The sequence below is a fragment of the Sylvia atricapilla genome, chromosome 3 (genome assembly GCF_009819655.1).
Source record: "Sylvia atricapilla isolate bSylAtr1 chromosome 3, bSylAtr1.pri, whole genome shotgun sequence".
Classification (NCBI taxonomy): Eukaryota; Metazoa; Chordata; class Aves; order Passeriformes; family Sylviidae; genus Sylvia; species Sylvia atricapilla.
Genome location: NC_089142.1, coordinates 45,965,651 through 45,991,005, shown reverse-complemented (window position 1 = coordinate 45,991,005; position 25,355 = coordinate 45,965,651). Strand labels below are relative to the sequence as shown.

The window sequence follows — 25,355 nt, the reverse complement described above, 5'->3', positions numbered from 1 at the left end:
TCATTAGCTCAGGCACAGCTCTATATGGGCTTGACTGTACAACTTCAGGAGTCAGGAAGAATCCTGAAGCAATTAACTGCTTTCCTGCAATAAAGAAAATCCTATTTAAAAACTCAAGAGACATGATGAGTTGTCTCACAAGTATCTTGCTTATATATGCCTACACCTTAATCCCAGACAGAAAACACTAGGGAAAATGTGCTTCCACAGGGAGTGAATTTGTGTTCAGAGGGAATTACAAGTTCTGTTTCGCTGAGATCTCTACAGAATTTGGACTGATTTCAGACACAAACCATGGGTGTCTTTGCCCCCTGCATGATTCTGCTCATGTGTGAAAACCAGTTTGAGTCTGATGATAGAGCTGACTTTACTTTGTTCAGGCTCATTCCATCTTTGTGGCTTCCTAATGCATACTTACATATCCATATTATGACTTTTCTGTTAGTGATTATTTACCAGTCTTACATCATCTCAAAAAATCATCTATTGAGCTAATGAGGAGTAACCAGCTACACCCTGTTGAGTAAATTAGATGGCTTGGGTTTGATTTGTATTGAACTGGAGAAAAAAAGCCCACCAAGACCTGGATTAGTTCATGCATGTGAACTAGGTGGTATCATGTGTGCTACATAGATTTTCCTGGAATCCAAACTGATGGACTTGAACTAGGAGAAATCCAATTACCTGCAGAAGTCATCTCCAGTCTTATTTGGTTTACTAAAGTTGACAAATATTTACCTGGGATTACAGCATAATTCAGGTTGGAAGAAACATCCTTAGTTTGATATTAATTTGCGTATCAAGCTGATTGCTTTGTGCTGTACTTTTCCATGGTTTGGGAACATAGAAGGAGGGAAAACTCAGAAGCTCACTGAGATCATGGAGACTGTGCCTAGCTGTGCTTGTTACTTGATTCTCCAAATCATGCTTCCAGACCTGAGTGGAAACTATGTGGTTACATTTGAGCCTGTTGTTTCTGAACCAACAAATCTGCCCTGATCTAAATTAGCTCCATGCTGACATTCAGATGTATGGTACCAGTCCAGACATATAATTCATGCTGGTCTAACCCCAGTCATGAAAGAGTTCTAGAGTTCTGTAAAAGTAAACTGTATTTAGGTTATTGTGGATTTTCCTTCCTGTAACTACAAAACATTTATATTTGTATCTATTTGTATCTTTTAAGCTATTACACAAACTTAAACAAACAACAAACAAATTAAAAAGCCCCAAACTTCAGTTCCTTAATATGTATCTGGATTTCTTTCATGTAGCCACAAAGTAGCTTACTTCTGTTAAGAATTTTGTCCATCTCACACTTTATTTTGAAGAAGAAATCAAACTCCTAAGTGGTTGTAGTTATACTGGAGGATTTGTTTTCTGTGGTTTTCTATGACATACTTCCTTCCCCCATGCCCATATAAAGCATGTCACCTTAAAAACACAAAAAATTCATAGCAGCTTTTCTTTGTAGATTTGCTTCTTTTTTTTCCCCCAGTGAATTTATGTCTGTAAACATGGCAGTGTAGAATAGTTAACTTAGTAAAAGCAGCTTAAGTATTAATAACAGCTGCTTCAGAATATTGAGTGAGATGTGGAATGAAACATAGGTTTTGGTTGTGATTTATTTAAGCCTGCCAAGAGAGATAATTGTTATAATACAGTAAAGATTTCTTAACAAAACAGCAACAACAAAAAAGGTAAACATCTGATTGGTAACAGCTAAACTGAAGTAATTTTGCATAGTTGGTTTAGTCTTCAAATTTCAAGCACTTTGAAGCAATGAAATTAAAACTCAGTCAAAGTGAACTAAAGTTAACCATCTAAATGCCTTCTCTGTATCTTCTTAAGTCGGTGAATCCTGCTGTTTAAAATGGTTGGCTACCACTGTTGCCTCTTCAAATAATAACATTGAATAATATTTAGACCTTCTCAGTGAGAAAGATGACAGATTTTTTTTTTGTTTCCTTTTGCTCCCCAAAATTACACAGCCATATATCAGCACACTCCATTGAGTTTCATGTTCTCCCTGGCTCATGGTGTTTTCTAGTAGAAGTATTATGCATCAGTTAGTTCTTCACTTTCTTCCAGGTCAGCTGGCAAAAATATGCATCGAAGTTCAACAGAAGAGGATTCATCTTCAGAGGAAGAAATGGAGTGGAGCGGTAACAGTATGCTCCTAACTAATCTCTCAATACCTCAGTTAGATGGAACTGCAGATGAAAATGGTGGTAAGTATATAGAAAATCATCTTTGGAAGTTGAGTCATAGTTAATTTTCACATCAAATTGCTAGTTCTCAAAAGGCTGACCATTTACAGTCCTTGTTTCAATTGGAAGGAAAAGTTCTCAACAGATTGCAGAAGCAGGCCCTTAACATCTTCCTTAAAAAAACAACTGTATTTTAATCTCAATGCCCTCTATGAGTTCTAGAATCTGTATTTCTTATTGTATCAATGATCCAAATAAGGACATAGTTTAATTAGTTTTATGGAGGGGAAAAAAAAAAAGTAATGATTCTGTAGGATCATTTATCCTCCTAGGATTGATGTAAATAATAAATGTATTACTGTGTAGATTTAGATAATTCTTTCCAAGTATTTACCACACATGCTAAAATACAGCGAGCCTTTGTTTGGGCCTGTGCTTCATTCCACAGATTGCATGTTCACATTTGGGATTGTGTGAGTTAAAACTATGCAGCAGCAAAGCCACTGCAGAAGGAACTGCCTTTCAAAATCTGTAAAAAAAGAAAATTAATCTGTAGAGATCTTTTGCCATCTTTATAACATGCTGTCTTTGATCAAATAACATTAGTCAACAGAATGCACACTTTGAGGTTAGGCAGATATATAAATAATATTATTTGTTTCATTAATAATGTTCAGTTGAGAAAGTGAACTATGATCTTATGAGATAGATTATAGTTTTTAGATAACCACAGCTATTCTTTTGTGTTCAGCATTTAAAACATAGTTTGCTTTTTCCTTAGCTTTTTTAGGTATAACGGTAGGATTAATACATGATTTGATGTACTGCTAATATGATTTGTATTTGTCAGATACGCAACTGTCATTTCCTTATTTGCCATACTTTGTAATTGGTTGTAATAAGAGGTGCTGCAGGCTAATGAGACTGTTTCTTCAATAAATGTTTAAATTTAAGTATATTTTAAGTATGTGAAATATCACATGTGGAATGTCAGCTTAGAAAGTTTATTACTGTGAACTTTTACATTGATTTCTTATAATAGGAGATCCAGTAAATTCAAAACAGATCTCAGTCCAGGTCTAAATTAGAAAGTGCATACCCACACATGAATCTGTGTCCATATGATCTGACTCGCTGACAAGTATTTTTACAGTTTTTATATTTGAAGAGCCAGGTATTTTCCAGGTTTCTTGACTCCCATTTTCTGAGTTTTCAGGTAATCATCCTCATTCGTTCTGTGGACTCTTACCCTCAAAGAGTAATCGGCAGCATCTCCCAAGCTGTGTTTCACAGCTCAGAGACTCTGTGTATGCATTAGAAAATGTTATTAGAAAAAGATTGGGAGTTCCTTTTATTTTTCTCAGCCAGCAGCAAATCAATTGCTAAGATGAAGGCAGCATTAATCTAAAAGATAATCCCCAAACTGATTGAGACTTACGGTAAAGGCTGGATCCCCAGTCTAGTACGTCAGTGTGCAGCACATGCTTCCAGGTCATAAAGCATGTTTCAGAACTCCAGAACTCCTATCCCCCTTCAACATTTCAGCTAAAGAGGTGGACACATGAACAAATTCCTGTGTGCCAGGTGCTCTGTAGTAGCTGCCTCTTTGCAGTGGTACAACCTCTGTCAAACTACTTGTTCAGCAAAGTTATGAGCAAGCACACACTTGTTAATTTGTTACCACGTCCCTGTCCATACTTATCCCACAATAATGTGGTGAAATTATCACTGAAAGAGATAAAAATCTTCATATATACCATGTGATGAGTCTGCGTAGGACAAGTTACCACAGCACTTGCTTGTCTTAGAACTATGTGGGAACATTAATACGTGGATATGGATCCAGGATCTAACTAACTGGTGCAGGCTTCTTGCATGAACACCTGGATAGATGCCGTATTGTTCTGTTTTATAGAGGTGCAGGAAACTGCCTGTGTTTTAGTGCACAGCACTGCTCATACAAAGCCCTTGCCATGTTGTGAGATATACTGCTTAGCTTCCTGTGTAGTCACTTTTTTGCACGGGGAAGGTCATCCAAATAAGTTTTTTGTTTTTCAGAGCAAATTAGTATACATACTTCTCAGGGACAAAGCAGGGTACAACCTTTTCTAGAAATCAATCTGTTTTTATATAGTCATCTGAAAGTGAGCATGAAGCCCTCTTTCAGAAAGTCAGCATGAAATCTTTGACAATTGTGTGCAAGTCTGCCATTGAGGAGTAACTGGCAAAATGCCTGAGAGATGTACTGACGATGTGATTTTCATAAAGCAACTCATATAGTCAGGGTCTCTAGCTGTCATGATTTATAAATGTAATATGATTCACAAGAGTTTGGTTTCTTATTTGGATGGGAAGGCTTTCAGGAAAATACTATTAATTTTTTTAATGCCTGAGGTTATTTTTTACAAGAAAACTGGAATAAAATTTCTTCCATTTCTTCTGCTTTTCTTCCATTTCAGACAATCCTTTGAATAATGAAAGTTCTCGAACTCACTCCTCCGTCATTGCAACAAGCAAAATGTCTGTAAAGACCTCAATCTTTCACAAAGATGCTGCTACACTAGAACCCCCATCTTCTGCTAAAATTACTTTTCAGTGTAAACACACAAGTGCCCTTTCTAACCATGTTTTGAATAATGAAGATTTTGTAGAAGACCTCTCACAACCAAACACAGAAACAAGACCTGAACTTTCAGTCCACTCTCTTACGAAAGAAGGCACTTACTCAGCAAAGTACCCAACTCCATTCAGCAATAGTACCCATGCAGAAAACTCTCACAAAGAGAGTAACAAGAAAGATACTCTCCCAGTTCCTTCATGTGGAAATAATATTTTTGACTATGAAGATGATATTTCATCAGTGAACAGACCGATACCTAGTAGGAAGTACATTAGCATTAGAAAGGCTGAAAAGGATGTCTCTTTTATGCATGTGGGCCGCCATATTGGTGACAACATGTTGAATAAAAGCTTATATAACTTTTCTGATATGGGCCACTCCAAAGGTAAAATGTCCTCTGAAGTAAATGAAAAGTCCAGCAGTGCAAGTATAAATAGTTTTTTTCCAGCAACAGCTACAGAAAATTGTGAATTGGTGTCTTGTTCAGGAGGCAGTCGAACTGTGGTACATTCACTTGAAAATAACACTGATGAAGGTGGCCTTAATAAGCTTAAAATTAGGTATGAAGAATTTCAGGAGCACAAGGCAGAAAAGCCAAGCCTCAGTCAACAAGCAGCACATTATATGTTCTTTCCTAGTGTTGTTCTTTCTAATTGTCTCAGTCGACCACAGAAGTTAGCTCCTGTGACGTATAAATTACAGCAGGGCAATAAACAGTCCAGATTGAAACTGAATAAAAAGAAGCATAGTTTTATCAATCGTCAGGAGCCTGCAAGTATAAATGATGTTGCATCAGTGAAGGAAGGCTGCTATACACAAGGTAATGCTTGTAGTCACATTCCTGATAAGGATAGTGCTTTACCTAGTGACTTAGTTCAAGTTCCTCTTGAGGCTTTTGAAAACAAAATGCCTACAAGTACTGCTAATTACACTGACTGTCAGTTTGCAGATGGTTCTCTTGAAACTGAGCAGTCGTTTGGACTGTGTGGGAATAAATACACTCTCCGAACGAAACGGAAGGTGAATTATGAGACTGAAGACAGTGAGTCGAGCTTTGTCGCACACAACTCAAAAATTAATCTACCTCAGCCAATAGAAAGTGTTGAAAGTTTGGATGGGTCTCAGAAGTCTCGAAAGCGTAGGAAACTTTCTAAAAAATTGCCACCTGTTATTATTAAATATATTATCATCAATAGATTTAGAGGGAGAAAAAATATGCTTGTTAAATTGGGGAAAGTAGATTCTAGTGAGGAAAGAGTAGTACTCACAGAGGAAAAGATGAATTTATATAAAAAGCTTGCACCTTTAAAGGACTTTTGGCCAAAAGTTCCTGACTCTCCTGCAACCAAATATCCTATTTATCCACTAACACCAAAGAAAAGTCACAAAAGGAAAGCAAAACATAAGTCAACCAAGAAAAAAGCTGGAAAACCACAAAAGACAGGTAGTACAAATATTAAAAGAACTTTATCTTTCAGAAAAAGGACTCATACAATTCTTTCTCCTCCTTCGCCCTCCTACAGTGCTGAAGCTGAAGACTGTGACTATAACTATAGTGATGTTATGTCTAAGTTAGGTTTTCTTTCTGAAAGAAGCACAAGCCCAGTAAACACATCTCCACCTCGCTGCTGGTCTCCCACTGATCCAAAAGCAGAAGAAATTTTGACCAACCTGGACAGAGAAGCTTTGTTTAGTAGGGGGCCCAATATCTACAACAGCAAGACTGTTAATAGTAGTGTAGGAAAAACCAGTCGAGCAAAAACTCAGGTTAAGAAATGTAAAAAGAAATTTGCTAGCCCTACTGTATCTACCAAGAAAAAGAAAAAGATTAATCAGGCCGATAAAACACCAGATGATGGAAAGAAGAAACCTAGAACAAAACAAAAAATGGCTGAAAAACCATCCTCAAGAAAACGCGTTGTGTTTAAAGATGAAAAAGGAAATGGTCACTCTACTGCAGAAGTCAAGTTTGTGCTGAAACATCAAGATCCTCATGAGATTTCTTACAGCTCTGTCTGCTCTCAGCCACTTCACAACCTCAAAGACAGTCCTCTTCCTGGGTATTCAGCTGGATATCTGCTATCAGCACAGCTCCCTTCAGCTGATGCACAAGGTAATTCATCGGGCTGTTTTAACTCACTGATGGAAATTGATAAGCCTGTGGATGCACAGTGTTTGCCTGCTCCACGGGAAGACCCTCATTCATCTTTCGCATCTACTCCCGTGGCATCTGGAAGGGAAGTACCAAAAATGAGCTCTCAAAGGTCCAGGACTCAGAGTGCTATATTTAGAATGAAGGATTCTGCTCTCATTCAAAACATATTTGATCCATCTAATCACTCAACTCACATAACACAGAATGCTCATATCTCAAAAGATAAGATTTCTCCAAAAGCAGAAGAGATAAAAAATTTGCAAATCAGATATTTGCCACCAGCTGGGAAATTAAATGAAACTCGCGACTCTCTGGGCACAGCAAAGATGGATCAATTACATACCACTAGCTATTTGCATTGTAAAGACAATAATCAACAGCAGATTTTTTGTTTACCAGAGGCATCCAAGCATTCTGATCCTTGTTCTTCTATTCTTAAGCCATCTGAGGAAAAGCCTGGGGCACTTCAATTGCCTAAAAACTGTTTTTTAACGTCTTTGAAGAGTCCAGTGAAACAGTTAAATTGTGATCAAAACCAGAGAGGATTTATTTTGGATATGTCACATTTTAAACCAGAAACCACAAAACAAAGGCCTCTGTCAGAAACAACCGTGCAACCAAAACCTGTCTCCCAGTATAAAAACAGAAATATAGTGGCCCCGTCAGCATTTGGTGAAGGACAGTCTGGTCTGGCTGTTTTGAAAGAGTTGCTCCAGAAGAGACAGCAGAAAGCTCAGAACGCCAGTATTGCACAGGAGCCATTGCCAGACAAACCACAGCTGAGCAAGGGCATACCTTGCCCTCTTGAACAGAATAAAGCCATCAAAAGGTCACGGTCAGTCACATCAAGAAAATCTCGAGCTCCAAGGAGCACAAAACCTAGAGAAAAAACAGCAAAACTTCCAAAAATGGAGTCTTCAAGCCAGCCAATTACTAGCCGCATTGATCATTCTGTCTCTGATGACAGCCCCATTTTTTTTTCAGACCCTGGTTTTGAAAGCTGTTACTCACTTGAAGACAGCTTATCTCCAGACCACAATTACAACTTCGATATTAATACTATAGGGCAAAGTGGATTTTGCAGTTTTTATTCTGCAAGCCAGTTTGTCCCAGCAGATCAAAATTTGCCCCAGAAATTCTTGAGTGATGCAGTTCAGGATCTTAGTTCTGGACAAACAACGGAAAGTGACTTTCTATGTCATAATGACCAAAAATCTGAAGAAGAAAAGCAACATTCTTCAAGCACAAATAAATGGATACGGTCTGGTGCCCTGAGCCCTGAGCTTTTTGAGAAGACCTCACTAGATAATAGTGAGAACCACTGCCATAGTCAATGGAGGAAAACCATTCATTCTTCAACTTCTAGATCTAGTTTTATTGATACCTCTTGTACCCAAGAGACTGAAGTCTGCTTAAATGAAAAATTCAAATTGAATAGAAATACACTAAATAAAGAGAGATTTCTTAACCTTTCTCAGCCAACCTGCTCAGACTGGATTCAAAGCCACATTAGAAAAGAAACCACTTTTGAACCCTGTCAACTACTTGATTCAGTTAATACCTCTTTTACATCCTTATTGTCATCACCTGATGGTGAACTTATAGATGCAGCTTCTGAGGATTTAGAATTACATGTTTCAAGAAACAATGAAGCATTAACTCCAACTCCAGATAGTTCACCAAGATCAACCAGTTCTCCCTCACAATCAAAGAATGGAAGCTTTACACCTCGTACTGCTCACATTCTTAAGCCTCTCATGTCCCCACCCAGTCGTGAAGAAATCATGGCAACTTTGCTGGATCATGATCTCGCAGAAACAGTTTATCAGGAGCCATTTTGCAGCAATCCTTCAGATGCTCCAGAAAAGCCAAGGTACTGTGTTAAATGCATTTCTGTCTACATGTGATTGTGAATATATTAAATTTAATTTATTGCTGTAAACAATATTATGCTGTTATGTCACATGGATGCGTGAAAGATCCTATCTGATATACATCCATTTGAAGTTGAAAATTACTGTGCTTCCAGTCCAAATACCCATTTTCTTTCATGGTACTTTGGGGTTTTTTATTGCATATTGTTGTAGTAACTAGGAATGTGCCTTCATGGTTAGTAAAATACTGCCCATGAGAATTGCATAGTGAGAAAACTAATCAGTAGTACTCTTCTGTCATGTGGAGGACTATCTCCAGTGTGGTTTAGAGTAAAACAATAATTCAAACTACTTTTCTTCACAGTGAGATTGGAGGGCGGCTTCTCACAGTGGAAACCAGACTTCCGAATGACCTCCTCGAGTTTGAGGGGGACTTCTCTTTAGAAGGTCTACGACTCTGGAAGACTGCATTTTCAGCAATGACAGAAAGTCCTAGACCAGGATCTCCTCCTCATTATGGTCACTCTACTGTTAATAAAAGAGAAAGTAATAGCCATAAAACTAGTGAAGACAAAAAAATAGTCATAATGCCATGCAAGTGTGCTCCAAGCCAACAGCAAGTTCAGATATGGCTTCATGCCAAAGAAGAATATGAACATTTCAAGAAATTGCCTAAGAGTCATTCTGCTGAACTGGCAAAGGCAGATGAGAATTTCAGCTCTGCAGGATTGTCTGAAGAGAAATCTATAGAAGTAATAAAAGTAGCTAAAGATTTGAATTTGTCTAGCCTGGAAGATGAAAGACCTATTGTGCCTACAAAGAATTCTCCTGCCTCTGTGGCAGAAGATACAAAAGCACAAACCAAGGAAACCTGTGATAAGTCCATAAGCACTATAGGAACTTCTACAAATACTAAAAATGATATAGACTCTAATAAAACTTCATGTGAAAGCAAGGCACACACTACTTCAGCTCTAGAACATGATAAGGAGGAGGAAGAGGAAGATTATTATGTCAGTTACAGTTCACCAGATTCTCCAGTGCTTCCTCCTTGGCAGCAGGTGGCATCTCCAGATCCTAAGCAGTCCAGTTTAGAAGAGACAGAATGGAAAAATCAGGATATTCTGTCTTCTGTGGAAGATAATTATGTTGGAAGTGCACAAAATTCTCCATGCAACCAAGAGGACGTTAGGAGATCCGTTGATACATCCCCATTTTCAGTTAATGAAGATCCTGGAAATTCTGAATCCATTTGCCTACATAGTACACCCATTGTGCACAGAAAAAGCCAAGATGGAATACCTGAAGTTCTTGGTTTTACTCCTTTATCTGCAGGTAAATCCATTAAGTGATTGTAATAATAAAACATACACACAAATCTGAATATATTTCTTTGGACATAATAAGAAAAATATTGTTATCTCTGCAAAAATATATTTAAAACTAGTTTTTGAAAGGAAAAGTTCTGTGAATTATTGTCAAAGTAACTACTGAATTATTGAAAATGTCTAGAAGCAGAACATCCATTTGCTTCCTAATAGTCTCTAGTATCTGAACTTTGAAGTGCTGGTTAAAAGCTTAATTTAAATTGCTTATTTGGAGGATTATTTAATCTTATTGATTACATTGCTTGTATTTTTCCAAAAATAATCTCAGTGTAGAGTGTGAATAACATTGCACTGTTCAAGATGATAATGATGTGAGGCTTTGTAGCTTAGTTATGTTCCTAAGTGTCCATAAATACCAAATCGTAGTAGTTGTGCTTTGGATTTGACAAAGGATAAAGCTGTATTTGCTTATATACGTAATATTTGTTTGTAACGTTCAACAAAATGCCTCTGTTATTTCTTGCATGTTGTTTAATGCCTAGACAATACTATTGAGGCTGAGTAGTCTTTCACTGATATTTTTACAGTACCAAAAGCTCAGAAACTGAACCAGAAGAGGGGAAGTAATACTGATGGTCTTCGAAGAGTACTTCTAACCACACAAATGAAGGTAAATTAACATTTTCTGTACAGATGTATTTTTTAATGCAGCATATACACATTTCCATTCTTTCTTCTTTGTTGTTTTTATCTTTTGCTGTTAAGATCTTGAAAATACATTTAAAATGGTAGGCTACAATTGTAGAATCAAAGCACACTCAAAGTTAGGAAGAAATTTATGAGTTTCATTTGTGGGAAGTGGGTGTAAGTTGGAGATTGAGGATGCTGCTCTAGCATAGTGAAATAATGAAACATTAAAGAGACACCACGTAGAGATGTTTTGCTCTTTGTGTTACAGCATCCTTTTTAAGTTCTAATGTGATTTCCCTTTTTTATATATGTATACTCAGACCTGTGTATATTTATGTGTCTCCATGTGTATTAGTTTTCAGACAATGTTCTAAGCATTTTCTGAAAAAAGGAAGGCATTTTGTGGTGTGCCAACAGAGGGAGAAAGAGGCTGGACTTGTTTTACTTAAACAAGAGGGTTTCTGCTTTCCATGCTGGATCAGAATGGTGGGCTAGGTGTATTATTGAAGTGACCCAGTAGTTTTTTCTTCTAAGTACACTGGTATTCACCTGTTTCAAGGAAGTACTTAATGTACCTTTAATTCAGAGCCTTAAAAAGTGATGACTGAAATAGGTTTCTGACAGTTCATTGGTCAAGAGAGAACAGAGAATTGCTGGTTTCCATATGCTCAGACTTCCAAGGAAGCCAGTATATGTGAGACTGGTGGTGGGGGTTGGCAGGATTCTGGGGGGTTTTGGTTGTTTGGGAGGTTTTTAAAAATATTTCAAATTGCCTCTTGCTTTGCTATGAATTAAAATTATTCCTAAAAGGCAGAAAGATACAACTGTTGTTTGCTTTTTGAAAAATGAAATGAGGAAATAACAGGTTGGGGACTTTTTAGTAATTTTCAGTGTACCATTTGCATTTTCATTGCTAAATTTGTATTTAATTTTGCATATTGTATAGTATTACATATGAGTTTAGCAACCTGTGTTTTCTCACTAGCCTGTGCTTTTTTCTTGCCCTGCCTGATTAGAATCAATTTGCTGCCCTCGGTGCTCCAAAGAAAGAGACTTCCCAGATTGAAGGACCATCTTTAAATAATACTTATGGCTTTAAAGTCAGTGTGGAAAACCTGCGGGAGGCAAAATCTTTACATGAGGTAACTTAACTGTTACATATCAGTTTATAAAATTATAATTTATCAAGCCAATTTTATACTAGCAAAAAATAAAAAATCTTCTGGGTCTCTATGTGACTTAAAAATTAATCAGTGTGTGATGTCTGCAGCTTATAAGTAGTTGGTCTACCAGTTTCAGCTTGATGTCCAGTTCCTCTAGCAGTATGGAACTAGACTTAGCAGTACTTTGGTTGAGAAGATGGTAAACCTCCCTTTAAAAGTAAGAATAAGGTGAAAATCAGAAGGAAGAAATAGTAAGTTTTGCATAACAGCATTACTTGAAAAACTAGTTGACCATAATTTTCATGGATAGTTTCCTTAAGAAATAAGGCATCTGGCAGCAATCAGTAAAGCTCTCCTGTTGTTTTTACTTCTACCTTCTGAACCTGTTGGGCAGTTTCTACCACATTTAACAAAAGGGTGCCCATCTCAAAGGTCTCTATATTTAATGTAAGTGAGTGTTTGGTGTGGGGAGAGGAATCAAAATCCTGGAGAAAGGGAAGGAATGTAAATACAGTACTGCTGTGTTTAGCTGCTGACAGGGCAAACAGTCTGTGTATATGTGCTTTAGGCAGTCTCCACACCTGGAATTAGCTGTTGGCCACTTTATAGAGAAGATAGGGAGATAGCACTGAGTAAAGGACATAGGAGAAGCCACAAGAAGCCAGTGATCTGGGGGGGAAACAGAGATGGAGCTTTGACAGCAAAATTTCACTCAATGATGTTTGTAGTGATTTAGCATGCAAATCTAGAGGAAATCAGGCTGCCAGTAGGGCATCCAACATAGATAGAAATGCTTCTAGTTTTTCCCTCATAATCTGTCCACATTACCGCTCATAATGCGGATTATTATGCAAGACAACAGAGCAGCAACATAGTGTTAAAACGGTATTAAATAATACTGTCTTTACTGCAGTGTCAAAACTTGACAGTATACAGGGATTAGGATTTTCTTAATGTAAACCATTCTGCAAAAAGTTTTGGCAATATGATGTGGAAGTTCATTAATCCAACTGAAGGCAAAGTTAGGTATTCTTCCTACCTTCCTGGAAGACTTAGTCTTCATGCTTGTCTTGGGTGAGAGAGGGAAGGGAGAAGAAAGACCAAGAGTGATTCTTTTTTCTTGATCAGTTCAGAAATAAGATTCAGCTTAATATATGAAGCTGTTTGAAAACACTATAGGAATTTACAGTTGTTGAACATTATCTGGTTTTTGTCTTAATTTCTGCTTTTGGCAGAAGAATACAGTACTCAGAAACACATACTGAACTTCCACAACTGAGTATAAAACTGTTTAATGATTAATTTTAGCTTTTCCTAAGATGGTGCTATTTGCAAAAAAGTGAGATGCAAAGATGCATGTTTAATCATTGCTGTTAATTTTCAGGTGGAACCTTGTAGTTACAATGCAATACCACTATATAAATATCTGCACTGTCCTCATTTGCACTGATAGCCTTCTTGTAATTTTTTTTTTTTTTAAACCTATAGAACAAACTAACATATGTCTTTATTTGTTGCTAGGTCCAACACCTTACCCTCATCAGTATGGAGTTACATGCTCGAACAAGACGAGATTTGGAACCAGACCCAGAGTTTGATCCGATCTGTGCTTTATTCTATTGCGTCTCATCAGACTCAGCACTGCCAAATACTGATAAAAAAGAAATCACTGGTGCTATAGTGATTGATAGAGGCAGGACACTCACAAGCCAAGGTTCCTATTTCTTTTTTTCTTAATATATTTTACAAAAATACTATTTCATAGTAACAAACAGTAGCAAGCAAAATGTAATAGAGTATCTGTATTACTATGTATCTCATTTAATTTTGTCTTGTTGAATGGCCATATTAAATATGGAGTTTTCCTGCTTATATCTTCCAAAGAACGATTGCATGGGCTGTAAACCACAAATACCAGTTGCGTGTGCAAAATATCCATGTTTACGTCCTTGTGGACGAGCTCCTGCAGTGTTCTAAAAGTGTAAAGAGGAAAACCTGCCTTTAGTTTCCTACTCAAGTTGCTGGATAGCTACAAGTAAAAAATGTTAAAAGCAAGACAGTATGTTTTATATTTTACTTAAGGGTTATTTTTGTGGTTTTATCTGATCCTTTTAGGATCTAAACAGGGGCCCTTATTCTATTGTACCTTTTTGGCTTTGTTTAGACCAGTGATACTCAACCTGTGGCTCTAGAGCCGGATGTGGCTCTTCATGGCCCTACAGGCGGCTCTCGCAATGTAGGCATCTGATCGGCGCTCCACTCTATCAGGCAGCGCGGGGAGCACTGAGCAAATGGACCAGCAGTGTGGGAGTCGCTGAAGTTCCCCCTCCCATAGGGGGAAAGAAAAGGAGCTGCTGGGATCTCCCCACAGGTAAGAGTAGAGATCACCTCCCACCCAGCAGCTGTGGGGCAGAACGGGGAAAAACTTGCCCTTTTGCCCCTTCCACCCCTCCACCCCACTCCTTCCTAGCAGCCAGAAGGGATTGAAGACAGAATGCTGCTGGGAGAGAGGATGCTGATGTGTCATGTCGTGATGTATCAATGTGTGGTGGCATTAAGGCAGCATCATCACACATTGAAGTGTCATGATGGAAAAAAAATCACACTGTTGATACTTGATTTCATGGTGCTCTACAACTCCATTTTATTAAGAAGTGGCTCTCCAGCTGTTAAAGGTTGAGTACCACTGGTTTAGGCTAGTAAAAAAAAACCCAACAAACCCAACAACAACAAAAAAACAAACCAAAAAATATCCCCAAAGTAGTTCTCTTTCTTTCAAGGTTTCTTTGGCATTGTGAATATGTATCAAACCACAAAATACTGTCTAAAATTTTAAGTGTGGACAAAAACCTACCAAAAATAAATTTAGCAATAAGGCAACAGCTTATTTTACCAGTTTATTTTTCAAAGTATTGTAGGTATTATATCGTGTTAAGCTAAGTTCTTCTTATTCTTAGTGAATTTTTTTTCTGGTATTATATGCTTGTTACTATCTTTAAAAAATTTATTTCCGTTACCTTACTAAGTGAGATTTTTCCACAGTATAGCCACTATGGCTCCCTAGGTGTGTGCCACTGATAATTTATCAAGAAAAAGCTTTCTGTAAAAGGTCCAGTTATACTTAGAAAAAAACAAAGGTTCTGATCTGGTTTTCTTAGTGAAATAAAATGATGTGTTTAAATGTTATTGTGACATCCGTTGCTTTAATTGATGTGTGCTGTCAGTACTTTTCTTGGTTAGAACTTTTTGAGTTCCCTGTGGAGTGACTTGACATTGAGATACATTTTCTCCCCTTTTGTGTTATTATTGCTTTGTAAGTCACAGTACTTGTTTCAGCATTTATTTCTGAAAGCACTCTTTTCTTAATTCTTAAGATCTTAAGAATGCCTTTTAAGAACTCCAGTTTCTAAAATCTACAATGTCATTGTAATAGAGATCATACTATCTGTTGTAAAGAGAAAACAGAGTATGTGTTGTGCATTATTCATTTAAAGAGGGTTTGTTTTTAATATGGAAGGCAAATGCTGAGTTCCTGAATGCATACAAATTCAGATATTACTCAGACATTATCAATGCAGACACTCTTAATGTGCACTAAGTGAGCAGTTGCTCATGTTTTTCCATTTCTGTCAGTAACTTAGGAGTGTGCTGAAAAAAAGAACTATACTGTTTATATAGCATTTTCATTCTGTAAGGCATTTTGCAAAGCACTACTCTAAGATAGCAATTAAAATTATATTTTGCATAAAAACAGTATGTGAGCTGTCATATAGTCATTTAATATTTCTTATTAAAAATAATTTTCTAGTAGCTGGATTCTTGTGCATGTAAAATAATGAAATTTCTCTTTAATTAAGTTTGTTTTTGTTTATATCTTTGAATCTGTGCAAGATTCACTATAGCAGAATTCTGCAAAATGAAAAGAAAAAATTACTCAACCCAAGAGGAACAAAATAAGTCCATAGAAATAAATGTGATAACTATTAAAGATAAAAATAAGTTGTGTTTCATGCTTTTTTCAGTTGTATGTTTTATTCTAAAGCAGTATTGTTGCCTGAAGTAATAAAATTCCTTCTAAATTGTAACAGGTTTTTTTTACTTTTATTTTCTAGGGAGCAGAGACCAAGCCCCCTTGCTTACAAGATCTGGAGTTACAGGACTAGAAGTCAGTTACGCTACTGATGAAAGAACTCTTTTCCAGGAAGTAGTGAATATTGTAAAAAGGTAGCATATCTGTACGTTCTGCTTTTATTTTTCAGGCTTGGAACAGCAGATTTAGTTCCTTCAACCCTTGCCAATCTTTCAAATACTGATTTTATTTGTTGTTGTTTCCCTCAAAGGCTTATTTCTAGAGTGGACAAGCATGGTGGTCTTTCAAATAAAAATACTTTTTGCTTTTCCTTTTTTCTGACAGCAAGAACATTCAGATCCTCTTAAGCAGCTGAGTTACAGTCTTGACATTGACCAGCCATATAAGTAATCTTTTTTAACATCCAGCTTTCCTGTTAACCTTAGAATTCATTGCACATCTCTCTCTGAAACTCTCAGAATAGTAGATATTAAGACTGCTAAGAGCTATAGAAAACCCCTGAGACAGAAAGAGTTTTCTAGGAACTCAGAGGCAAGACAGAAAAAAAACTGCATGGTACTGAAACTGCTGCAGTTTAAAATATGGGTTTGTAAAAAAATCAGTTTCCTTCATTATTTTTGTCTTCTCTGAATGGAAATCCCCTGCTCCATCGAACTTGGAACACTGCTGGTTTTCCCCATCTCCACCAAGGCTGAGAAGCCTGTTTGGGAGCCCTCTCGCCTGGTGCGTAGGTGGAACCACAGACGTCTCTCCAGACCCTACTGAGAGGTGCAAAGCTGTGAAATTTCAAAGAAAATAAACAGATTTAAACTCTGAGTCACCCTGCTGGGAATACAGGCACAGGAAAAAAAGCCCAAAACCTAGGCAGAGTACATGTGCAATTCTTTCTTTCTCCAACCAGAAAACCTCTGATGAGAAAGACTTTGACCAACCCCATGAAGCCAGAATACAAAGAGTTGCTGAATGCAACCAGAACAGGGTGGGTCCTGACAGAGCAGCAGATCCCTGTTCAGAGAAGACAAAATTCAGGTAAGGAATATTATTTTTCTCTTTCTTGGAAATCTAGTGCTCCATCAAACTTAGGAAAATAACTCAGAATGAGAAACTGCCAATAAATGAAGAATTCTCCACCAGTTGTGTGGAAGTGTAAAAAGTGACAGGACAGAAAGAATATGGTAGAGAGAACTCAACAGTTAAAATAAATGTTTATCACTGAAGAACAGAAGTGTTCCATATCTGTACATACTGAAGACATTACGAAACAAAAAAATCATGCAATTTTGTTGTACTTCAAGATGGAATGGAATGTACCTGGTTGCTGACTGAGAAATCTCTACTTATGAGATCTTCTCTAGCATGTGCTAGCATATCTTTTTGATGCAGCAACTTCACCCACGAAGATTGAGTTAGTTGACTTGTATTACTGGAAGATAAAAGGTTTGATCTATTAATGGAGAGGCAGACTACAGTCATCATCTTAGTCTACTTCCTTCCCAACTCTAGAATAACACCTAAGCTCTCAGACTTCTGATGGACTCTCAGAAAAGATGGTTTTTGACATTTGAACCACATCTACAGTTTGCTGCTCTTTTTCCTGCTTTATTTTCTGTGGCCTGGGCAAAAACAAACAAACAAACAAAAATTTGTTGGAGTGAATGTTTTGTATTTCTTAAACACAAAACAAAGTGTCAAGGCCCAGAATAGCTTTAACTGAATGAGGACGTATGGTAAAACTATGTAATTAAGAAATAGTGGCAAAAAGAAGTAGTAGCAAAAACTTCCTGAATCAGAAATGAACAAGCAGGTTTAATAAAAATTAGTAAATTAGTAATTATTTTTTAAACAATCTTCTGTTGATCTTTTTAGTGTTATTTTTTTTCCAGCACAAGCTAGGTACTTTGGCTGTTCTGGTAGATGCGCTTAGTAGTATGTCTGATAGATTAGAGAAAGAAAACTATCAGGCCATATTCAAGAAACATTACTGCTTGAATTTCATAGAGCAACACTCAAAATCACCCTAATTTCCAAGCTGAGAGTTGTGTCAGTATCTTATATTCTGATACATGTTTTAGGCTGGAAGAATAATAGGCTGGAAGGCTCTTGTGACTGAACAGCATGCCCAGCATGACTGCAGCTGCTTTTGGTTCATGTTCATGGCCTTCCTGTTGGAGGGAAGGGTGGAAGACTGAAATTCCAGATTCCTGGCATGATGAATGACAGACTGTCTGTTCACTCTTGATTGTCAATATCAGGAACAGACTTCATCAACTTGTTGCAGCACTGAACAGAGAGGATCTCAGCTGCAGGAGGAATTATCTTATGCAATCCAGTTTAAGAACTCTTGTTCCCTTTTATAGTCATTCTCTTAGTAGTTGGCCTAATTCTTCCTCTTATTCCATATGTGTGAAATTGTGAAACATACTTGTTTCTAGTTCCAGCCTTCTACTTTGTTTAGGCCTTTTGTTTTCTTTCCATCCTGGCTATTGATAATAGTGATAATAATATTGATAATAGTGATAATTGATAATTAGTGGTTGATTCTGTAACTTCTTCTCAATATGTATAAACTCTGGAAAAGCCCAGTAAAGAATTCTTGATCACTGTTTCCAGCATACAGATGAAGGAAAGGTTATTCCTGGAAAATTTGTAACTCCTGCAATACTCTTAGCTCATCAGTGTCTTTGACTAGGCTTTTGTCACTGAACAGCGTTTCCCAAACTTTTTGTAGCAGAGCTAAGGTTATTCTGTGTTCACTGAAGATGAGTTTTGCTCCAGAAAGTTCTCTGGAATTGATGAACTGAAGTTGGATTCAGTTAATGCCTTCACTGTGAGGTTGTTTAGGCTGTGCTAGACCTGAATGGCCACGGTATGCTTAATACCTTGGCACCTGTGAAATAAATACCAGGTTAAATGTTCTTCTGTGGATTAGTAGATGTTGCCTCTGATTAACTCAGAGCCCTTGGCAAACAGAAATAAGTCGTCTTGTGTTCTAATAGACCAGAAGAAGACGTGGTTGTTTCTCTGGAAATAAGACCTCTGTTTCTAGATTATTACTGAGAGTGACTAACCTGTGAAGTGGAAGTACTTCCAAGAGTGAGTACCAAGGTCTGTGCAGAGACAACTTTAATTTTAAAAGGTATTGAAATACTGAGGTTGAGGATTAAGAGTCAGGAAACAGACAGAACGAAAGAGCCACAAATAAGAGTTTAGAGGAGGGAAGGAAGAACAAACAGCACCGATTCGTAAAGAAGAAATGCATAATTAGATTTGGTTTTGGTGCCCTGACAACTGTCTTAGGCTTTGAGATGGAGCTGCACCTGCAGAGGTCCAAAATTCTCTTCTTTGGTAAGCTGCCCTCTGGCTGTAAACCAAAAAAAAAAAAAAAAGGGCTTCAGCTCAAAATTGGCATAAAGCAGCTGAGAGACAACATCCTTATAATCCTGTGCAGCCACTGTGGATATCCTAGAAGCAGAGAGATCCAAGTTTTAGGCTCTCTGGAACTGTCAGAGGGGATTTTTTTTTCCTTGAAATGGTGCCTGGACATTTATTGCTGTCCTAAAGCACTCTGTTGTACTGCCTAAGGTGCTTTCTTGAATAGTTCTTCTGCTGACCATAAGATGTCAACTGCACTGAGATGGGAGAAAAAATGGAAGAACCTTTCTGCTTGAGAAAGTAAGAGAACCATCTCTCTGAACCTAAAGGCAGGAAAAAGAGTAAACACATTTACATACTTCCCTAACACGAAATCTGCTTGAGGAGGAGAAGGGAGGAGTAGGTGGAAGAGAATGCTGCAAGAATGTTTGCATGAGGAGTTAACATACAAAAACTAGAGATGTGCAAGCTTGATGGAGCAGTGGATTCCCATGAAAGAGAAATTAAATGTCTGGGCCTCTCCTTCACTTTTAAGGCAAATTGTTCCATTTCTTGTTAAGTGCAGATGCTACCAGATAGCAGAAAAGGGCTGTTCCCACAGGTGTGAGAGGAGCAAAATCTGGGGAATTCATGTGGGAATGCAAAGTCCCCATCTCTGACACACAGAGGATGTGAAAACAGGGTGGGCTTGAAAAAAAGAGTAGTAGATTCATTGCTATTTGAGACTTACCAGATGCCCACGGCTCCTTGTCTCCATTTAAGTAGTTTTTGATAAAATTACGTGAACAGAGTATAATGGAAGATTTTACATTTTGGGGATAAACATTTATGTATTAATTAACTGTTAATGCTTACTACTTAATTATTTTTTAATAATGTTTTTTCTTGTAAGGTATAATGCTAATGAATTTTTTTGTTTGGATACAGTGCATTATATTTCTTCTTCTGTAAATGCTCTAGCAATGTTTTCTTCTTAAAATAGAGATGTGGTAATCTAACCTTCTTTTTCCAGGCCAGTATCATCTTCATCAGTGACATTTTCCTGTAGAAAACTGTATTTAATGTCCTGTATCAACTTTATGGATCTTTATTGTCTAAGGCAAACTGGAAAAATGTTTTCAGAGGTTTTGGTTGCATTTGAGTCACCAAGCATTCTGTTGCTATGTACAGTTACTGCTTTTGTCTGTATCATAGGTCTGGTATAATTTCTCCCTTCTCCGCCCCCCCCCCTTTCTCTTAATCGTAGCTGGGAGAAAAATAGCAGTCAGGAAAAGCAGACACATAATAGAAGGGAAGGTATAACTGGGAGCTTTAGTGTTCATTCACGAAATCATCAAATGAGAAAGAGGAAGAGATGTCATAGCAGCATATTCAAGTTAGCTAGAAAGGAAAATAATCGCATTTCTTCTCTCTGCAGCATATATGAGTTGAATGTCAATGCTGTTGTGTTTAAATCCTGCTGGCATAAATGCTTTTCATCTTTGCAGAAAGTCTGGCAACAGCATGCAAAGCAGTATCAGGGCCCATCCTTTTCACAAAAGAGCATATGTTGGCAAGCACACCTCTTATTACTGTCGTGTTACTCCTAGCCAGCAGCTTTCAAATATCAGTATTACAATTTACTAGTTTCTTGCAGGTGTAACAGCTGGTCTCCTTACAATTTCTTCTAATAAAATAGCTTGAACTGATGATGAAGACCAGTTTCATAGTATACTGTAAAAACTGTGAGACAGGATGATGAAACATACAAAACTTGTCCTCTTAGCTCACAGCCTGTTGTCTTTGTGGCACTGCATGAAAAGAAGATAAAGTGAGAGAGTCACACTTCAGCTAAGCTCACATCAACTAAACTTTGGGTTTGCCTGTTCATTTTCCCATGTGGAATAATCTACTCTTTTAGCTCCAGGCATCTTCTCTAATAGCAAATAGAATACCACAGGTCTCAGCAAGTGTCACACTGGTTCATTGGTACTTCTGATACACAAGATTGGGCCAGGAGAGGATATTTCTGCTGCATAAATTGGGATATAGTTCATCAGCAAGCAATACAGAAGCAAGAACAGTGTCTCTTAGTAGGTGCAAGAAATTTGATAGGTCTCTTAAACCTGTTGATTAAGGTAGATCTTATGCATATGTGGTGCAGGGGTTCAAGGTTCTAAGTGTTACTTAGTAAGAAAGGAGTTCTTCAGTTTAATGGGTTTTTTTTTCATCAGAGGTAATTCGGAGAGATGCTTGTGAATGCATACAGATACATACAGAATACATTTATGTGTAACTTACTGCAGTATCTGAGCAACTAAGTTGCCATTAATAGGTTTATTAGTTTTCATGCTTTTAGAAGGATACCACTTGGATCCAAGTTTTAAATATGGACCAACTGACATTAAAGGTCTGTGATTACAGGGAATTATAGTAAGATTTGGGTTCACCATTTACTAGCTACTCTACCTTGATCCTGTTCTGTTTAGATAGCTTTGTGTAATTCATCTGACTGAAACTTAAACATCTGTACTTCACTGTCAGTGTCTAATTAGCTGTCCTCATCAGCAGAGAAGTTAAACAGAACAGGATCTTGGTCTGCAAGAGGTGGCTAAAATACAAAAAATCGCTCACCCAAAGAAGGTTTTTTGTTCAGTGATCATAGAGATCAGTTTAGAAAACTTGATATACCAAAATTAGCTGAAATTAGACACTCCCCTTAATACATGGGTGGTGTCTAGTTGGGATGGAAAAGCAAAGTAATGTGCTGTAAAGTGATAGCCTGTAACTCAGTAATGTGCAATTACAGGCTTGTCCCTAATGGTCTGGACAAGCAAGGCTGAGTTAAAAACTAGCACACTGCTTTTTTAAAAAATCTTTTCATTAATAGGCTTTCCAATCTATATGTGGATTTACATAAAATTATGTTAAAATATTTGATACTTAAGTTAGGTACAGTTTATATATATAAAAAAGCATGTATCTGAAAACACCATAAACTTAAAGGGCTTTTATGTCTTGTCCTGTAAAAACACGATCCCATCTGAAGCATACTAGAGAAACAGTTTTTGAGATTATATTCAGATGGATTACAGAGGTCATTTTATTCGTTAGGTTAAAAGGTAATGGGAAGATTATCTCCAGAACTGATGAAATCTATTCAGTTGCAGTAGTAATATAATAGCCCACTAATTTTTTTTTAAGTAGGTAGTGAGAAAGGTAATGCCCTGCTTGAGCAAGTTAAAACCCAAAGCAACTATTTTTCATCAGCTGGCGAAGAACAAATTTCACCAACTTGCTGCTTCCAGACAGTTCTTGTTTCTTTTAGAACAGGCTTGCAAGAGAAAGCAATTTTCTGGCAATGAATATTGTTTTATGTACCACTTAAGCGGTTCTTCATGATTTAGTTTCTGATTCACATTTGCATCTATCATGGATAGATGCATAATGCCCATCTGCATAATGCCTTGTCCTGTGTAAAATCTACAAATATTTTTCATTTTGAATTATGTGGCACCAGTTTTCAAATATGATAATGAAAGACTACTTCCCTCATTTTAATTAATCAGTACTGTTTTGCAATAGGCTAGGACCAGGATAGTTTAGTTACAAGAATTAATTTGAAAATATGTTAATTTTATAATGTTTATTCTATGCCAGTATAAAATGTGGCTTAATTCCTTTCTATTTCAAAGCTGAAATGAAGATACTGATACTTTTGGAGCATCATTTTGCAATCATTATATGTTTGTGCAGGGCAGCAAGCAGTCATAACTCTTTTTGACACTGATTCCACTGCTGGAATGAACTGCAGGCCAGCTTGAGTAATTTCTCCATGAATTGTTCCGAGTAGCTTTGGGGTTGTACCATTGGTAGAATAGGTTTCCATATTGAGTAAATTTACTGCTTACACTCCTGATGATCATTTCCACCTCCAAAATTAAATAATCATTCTTTTGACAGGAACAGCAGATAGCAAAATATCCCCCCAAATTCAAAGTGCCAGTTCTTTTGCTTTCTGTAGAATGCTAGAATTCAAAAACTTAATTCAGAATCCCCTGCTTTAGGCAAAAATTGTATCGAAACCATTCCTTCACAAGTAGAAGTAGGTAATAAAGGGGATTTTTGCAACTTCTGGCAGATGCAAAAGGCCAAATTGTAATAAAGAGTATGCTGAATAACATGCTGAGTAACAACGTTCAACTATTTTTCACAGAAGGTTAGTGTCCATGGCAGAAGTGTGGAGAAACTCTTTTTTGGAGCTAATCTTAGAGTAATTAGTATCTTCAAAGTGAGTTGTCATTGCCTTTGGCTAGGACACGTAAGCAAGGAGAATACTTTCATGATAAAGTCTGAAGCTTAATTTGTAATGTCTGTGAGACAACTAACTCAGTATTCAGGGAAAAGGTGTTCTGCATTCAGCAGTCAGGAAATGTTTGAATTTTTTTTATGTGTTTATGGATGCAAGGAGTACAGAGTTCCTGTTCATAATCCAAGGCCCCTGCCTACTCCCTCCATAAACTAAGGTCTACAAGCCTGCATCCTGTTGTAGGGTTGGGCATAGACTATGGTACAGAATCCTCAGCTTATCACCCGTCCTCTGCCTTCTGACATCTGCCCTGATGTGATTCAATTCTATTGAATGCTGCCTGCTGGAACTTAAAACCCTTTAGCTGCACTGAAAGAATCACAGAATCATCAAGGTTGGAAAATACACTAAAGATAATTAATCTAACCAAGAAGCAGCTATTCATCCCACTGAAGCTTCCTTTCTTTTTTTGCTGTGAAAGTAACAGATATCTCATGCTACTTTGTCCAGTGTCTTTCTGCCTAGTCCAGCAAAATCATTCTTAGGCTATTGAGCAAGTCACCAGATGATGGCCTCTGGTTTTAATAGTGCCTACTCAAAAGTTGGGTGATACTGGCTCCTCTGAGCTAACTCCTACCTGTGCTTTGTCTTTAAAGCCACATTGTTTGTCCTTCTGTTTAGTGAACTCTGCTCTGAGCCTGGTTGTACGTGATTGTGTCAGAAGTCAATTCTGACTTTTCTTTTTGTCATACTTGAATCAGATTTTCCAGCTGGAAAGAGATACAGCATAAAATAAGTTTTTCTTGTGTGTCTTCTAGAAAGAAGGTTATCTTAAAGAGGTATTTAAAGAGAACAGGTAGATGTGGTTGCTTTTCTCCATGTTTCAGTTTAGACTCACTCAGCTACAAATTGTAACTCCCAATAAAGGGTCAATATTTAGGACCCAGAGTTCCTTCTGATTACTCAAAGTAACACCGCAGTATGTGTGACACAATATTATCTGTAAACATTTCAGTTCACCTACTGGCAAATTCTATTGCATAGGAATGGCTATATTTCACTGCACATCTGTCTCGTGCCAGTAGCTGAGTTTTAGTTTATGCTTGATACATCCTGATGCCATCAAAGAAGCCTGATGAGACCTCAGTTTTGTTATTTGTAAAGACCCAAATAATAGAACTATGTAAAAAAAATCCAGTGGAAATATGCTTTGTAAATATTTTTGCTGTTGAATGTTATTAAAAATCCTAAGAAATTGCCTGTTTTAGATATTGTTTCCTAGTCCAGATGCTGCTTTCATAGAAACCGATTGTGACTGCATCTTTTTTAAACTCAACATAATTTGAATGCAATCCTGTTTATACTTTGTTCATGGAAAATATTACTGTAAATTATATGAAGCTCATTTTTTCTTGTCCCCCTGCCTCTCTAGATATGACCCAGACATTTTGCTAGGCTATGAAGTCCAGATGCATTCCTGGGGTTATCTCTTACAGAGGGCTGCGGCACTGAATGTTGATTTATGCCAGATGATTTCTCGTGTGCCAGGTAAGATATTTGTTGAG

The 25,355-nt window shown here is 37.3% G+C and overlaps 1 protein-coding gene across 1 annotated transcript in view; it reads left to right on the top strand.

Moving 5' to 3' along the window:
* The window catches only part of REV3L (REV3 like, DNA directed polymerase zeta catalytic subunit), a 112,345-nt gene that overhangs the window by 63,069 nt on the left and 23,921 nt on the right, over positions 1–25,355 (top strand). Inside the window, exons 12-19 of the mRNA XM_066315252.1 lie at positions 2,092–2,231; positions 4,670–8,858; positions 9,224–10,194; positions 10,775–10,857; positions 11,894–12,019; positions 13,562–13,754; positions 16,153–16,264; positions 25,223–25,338. Coding sequence (XP_066171349.1) covers positions 2,092–2,231; positions 4,670–8,858; positions 9,224–10,194; positions 10,775–10,857; positions 11,894–12,019; positions 13,562–13,754; positions 16,153–16,264; positions 25,223–25,338 — 5,930 coding nt within the window. The remainder of the gene's footprint in view (positions 1–2,091; positions 2,232–4,669; positions 8,859–9,223; positions 10,195–10,774; positions 10,858–11,893; positions 12,020–13,561; positions 13,755–16,152; positions 16,265–25,222; positions 25,339–25,355) is intronic.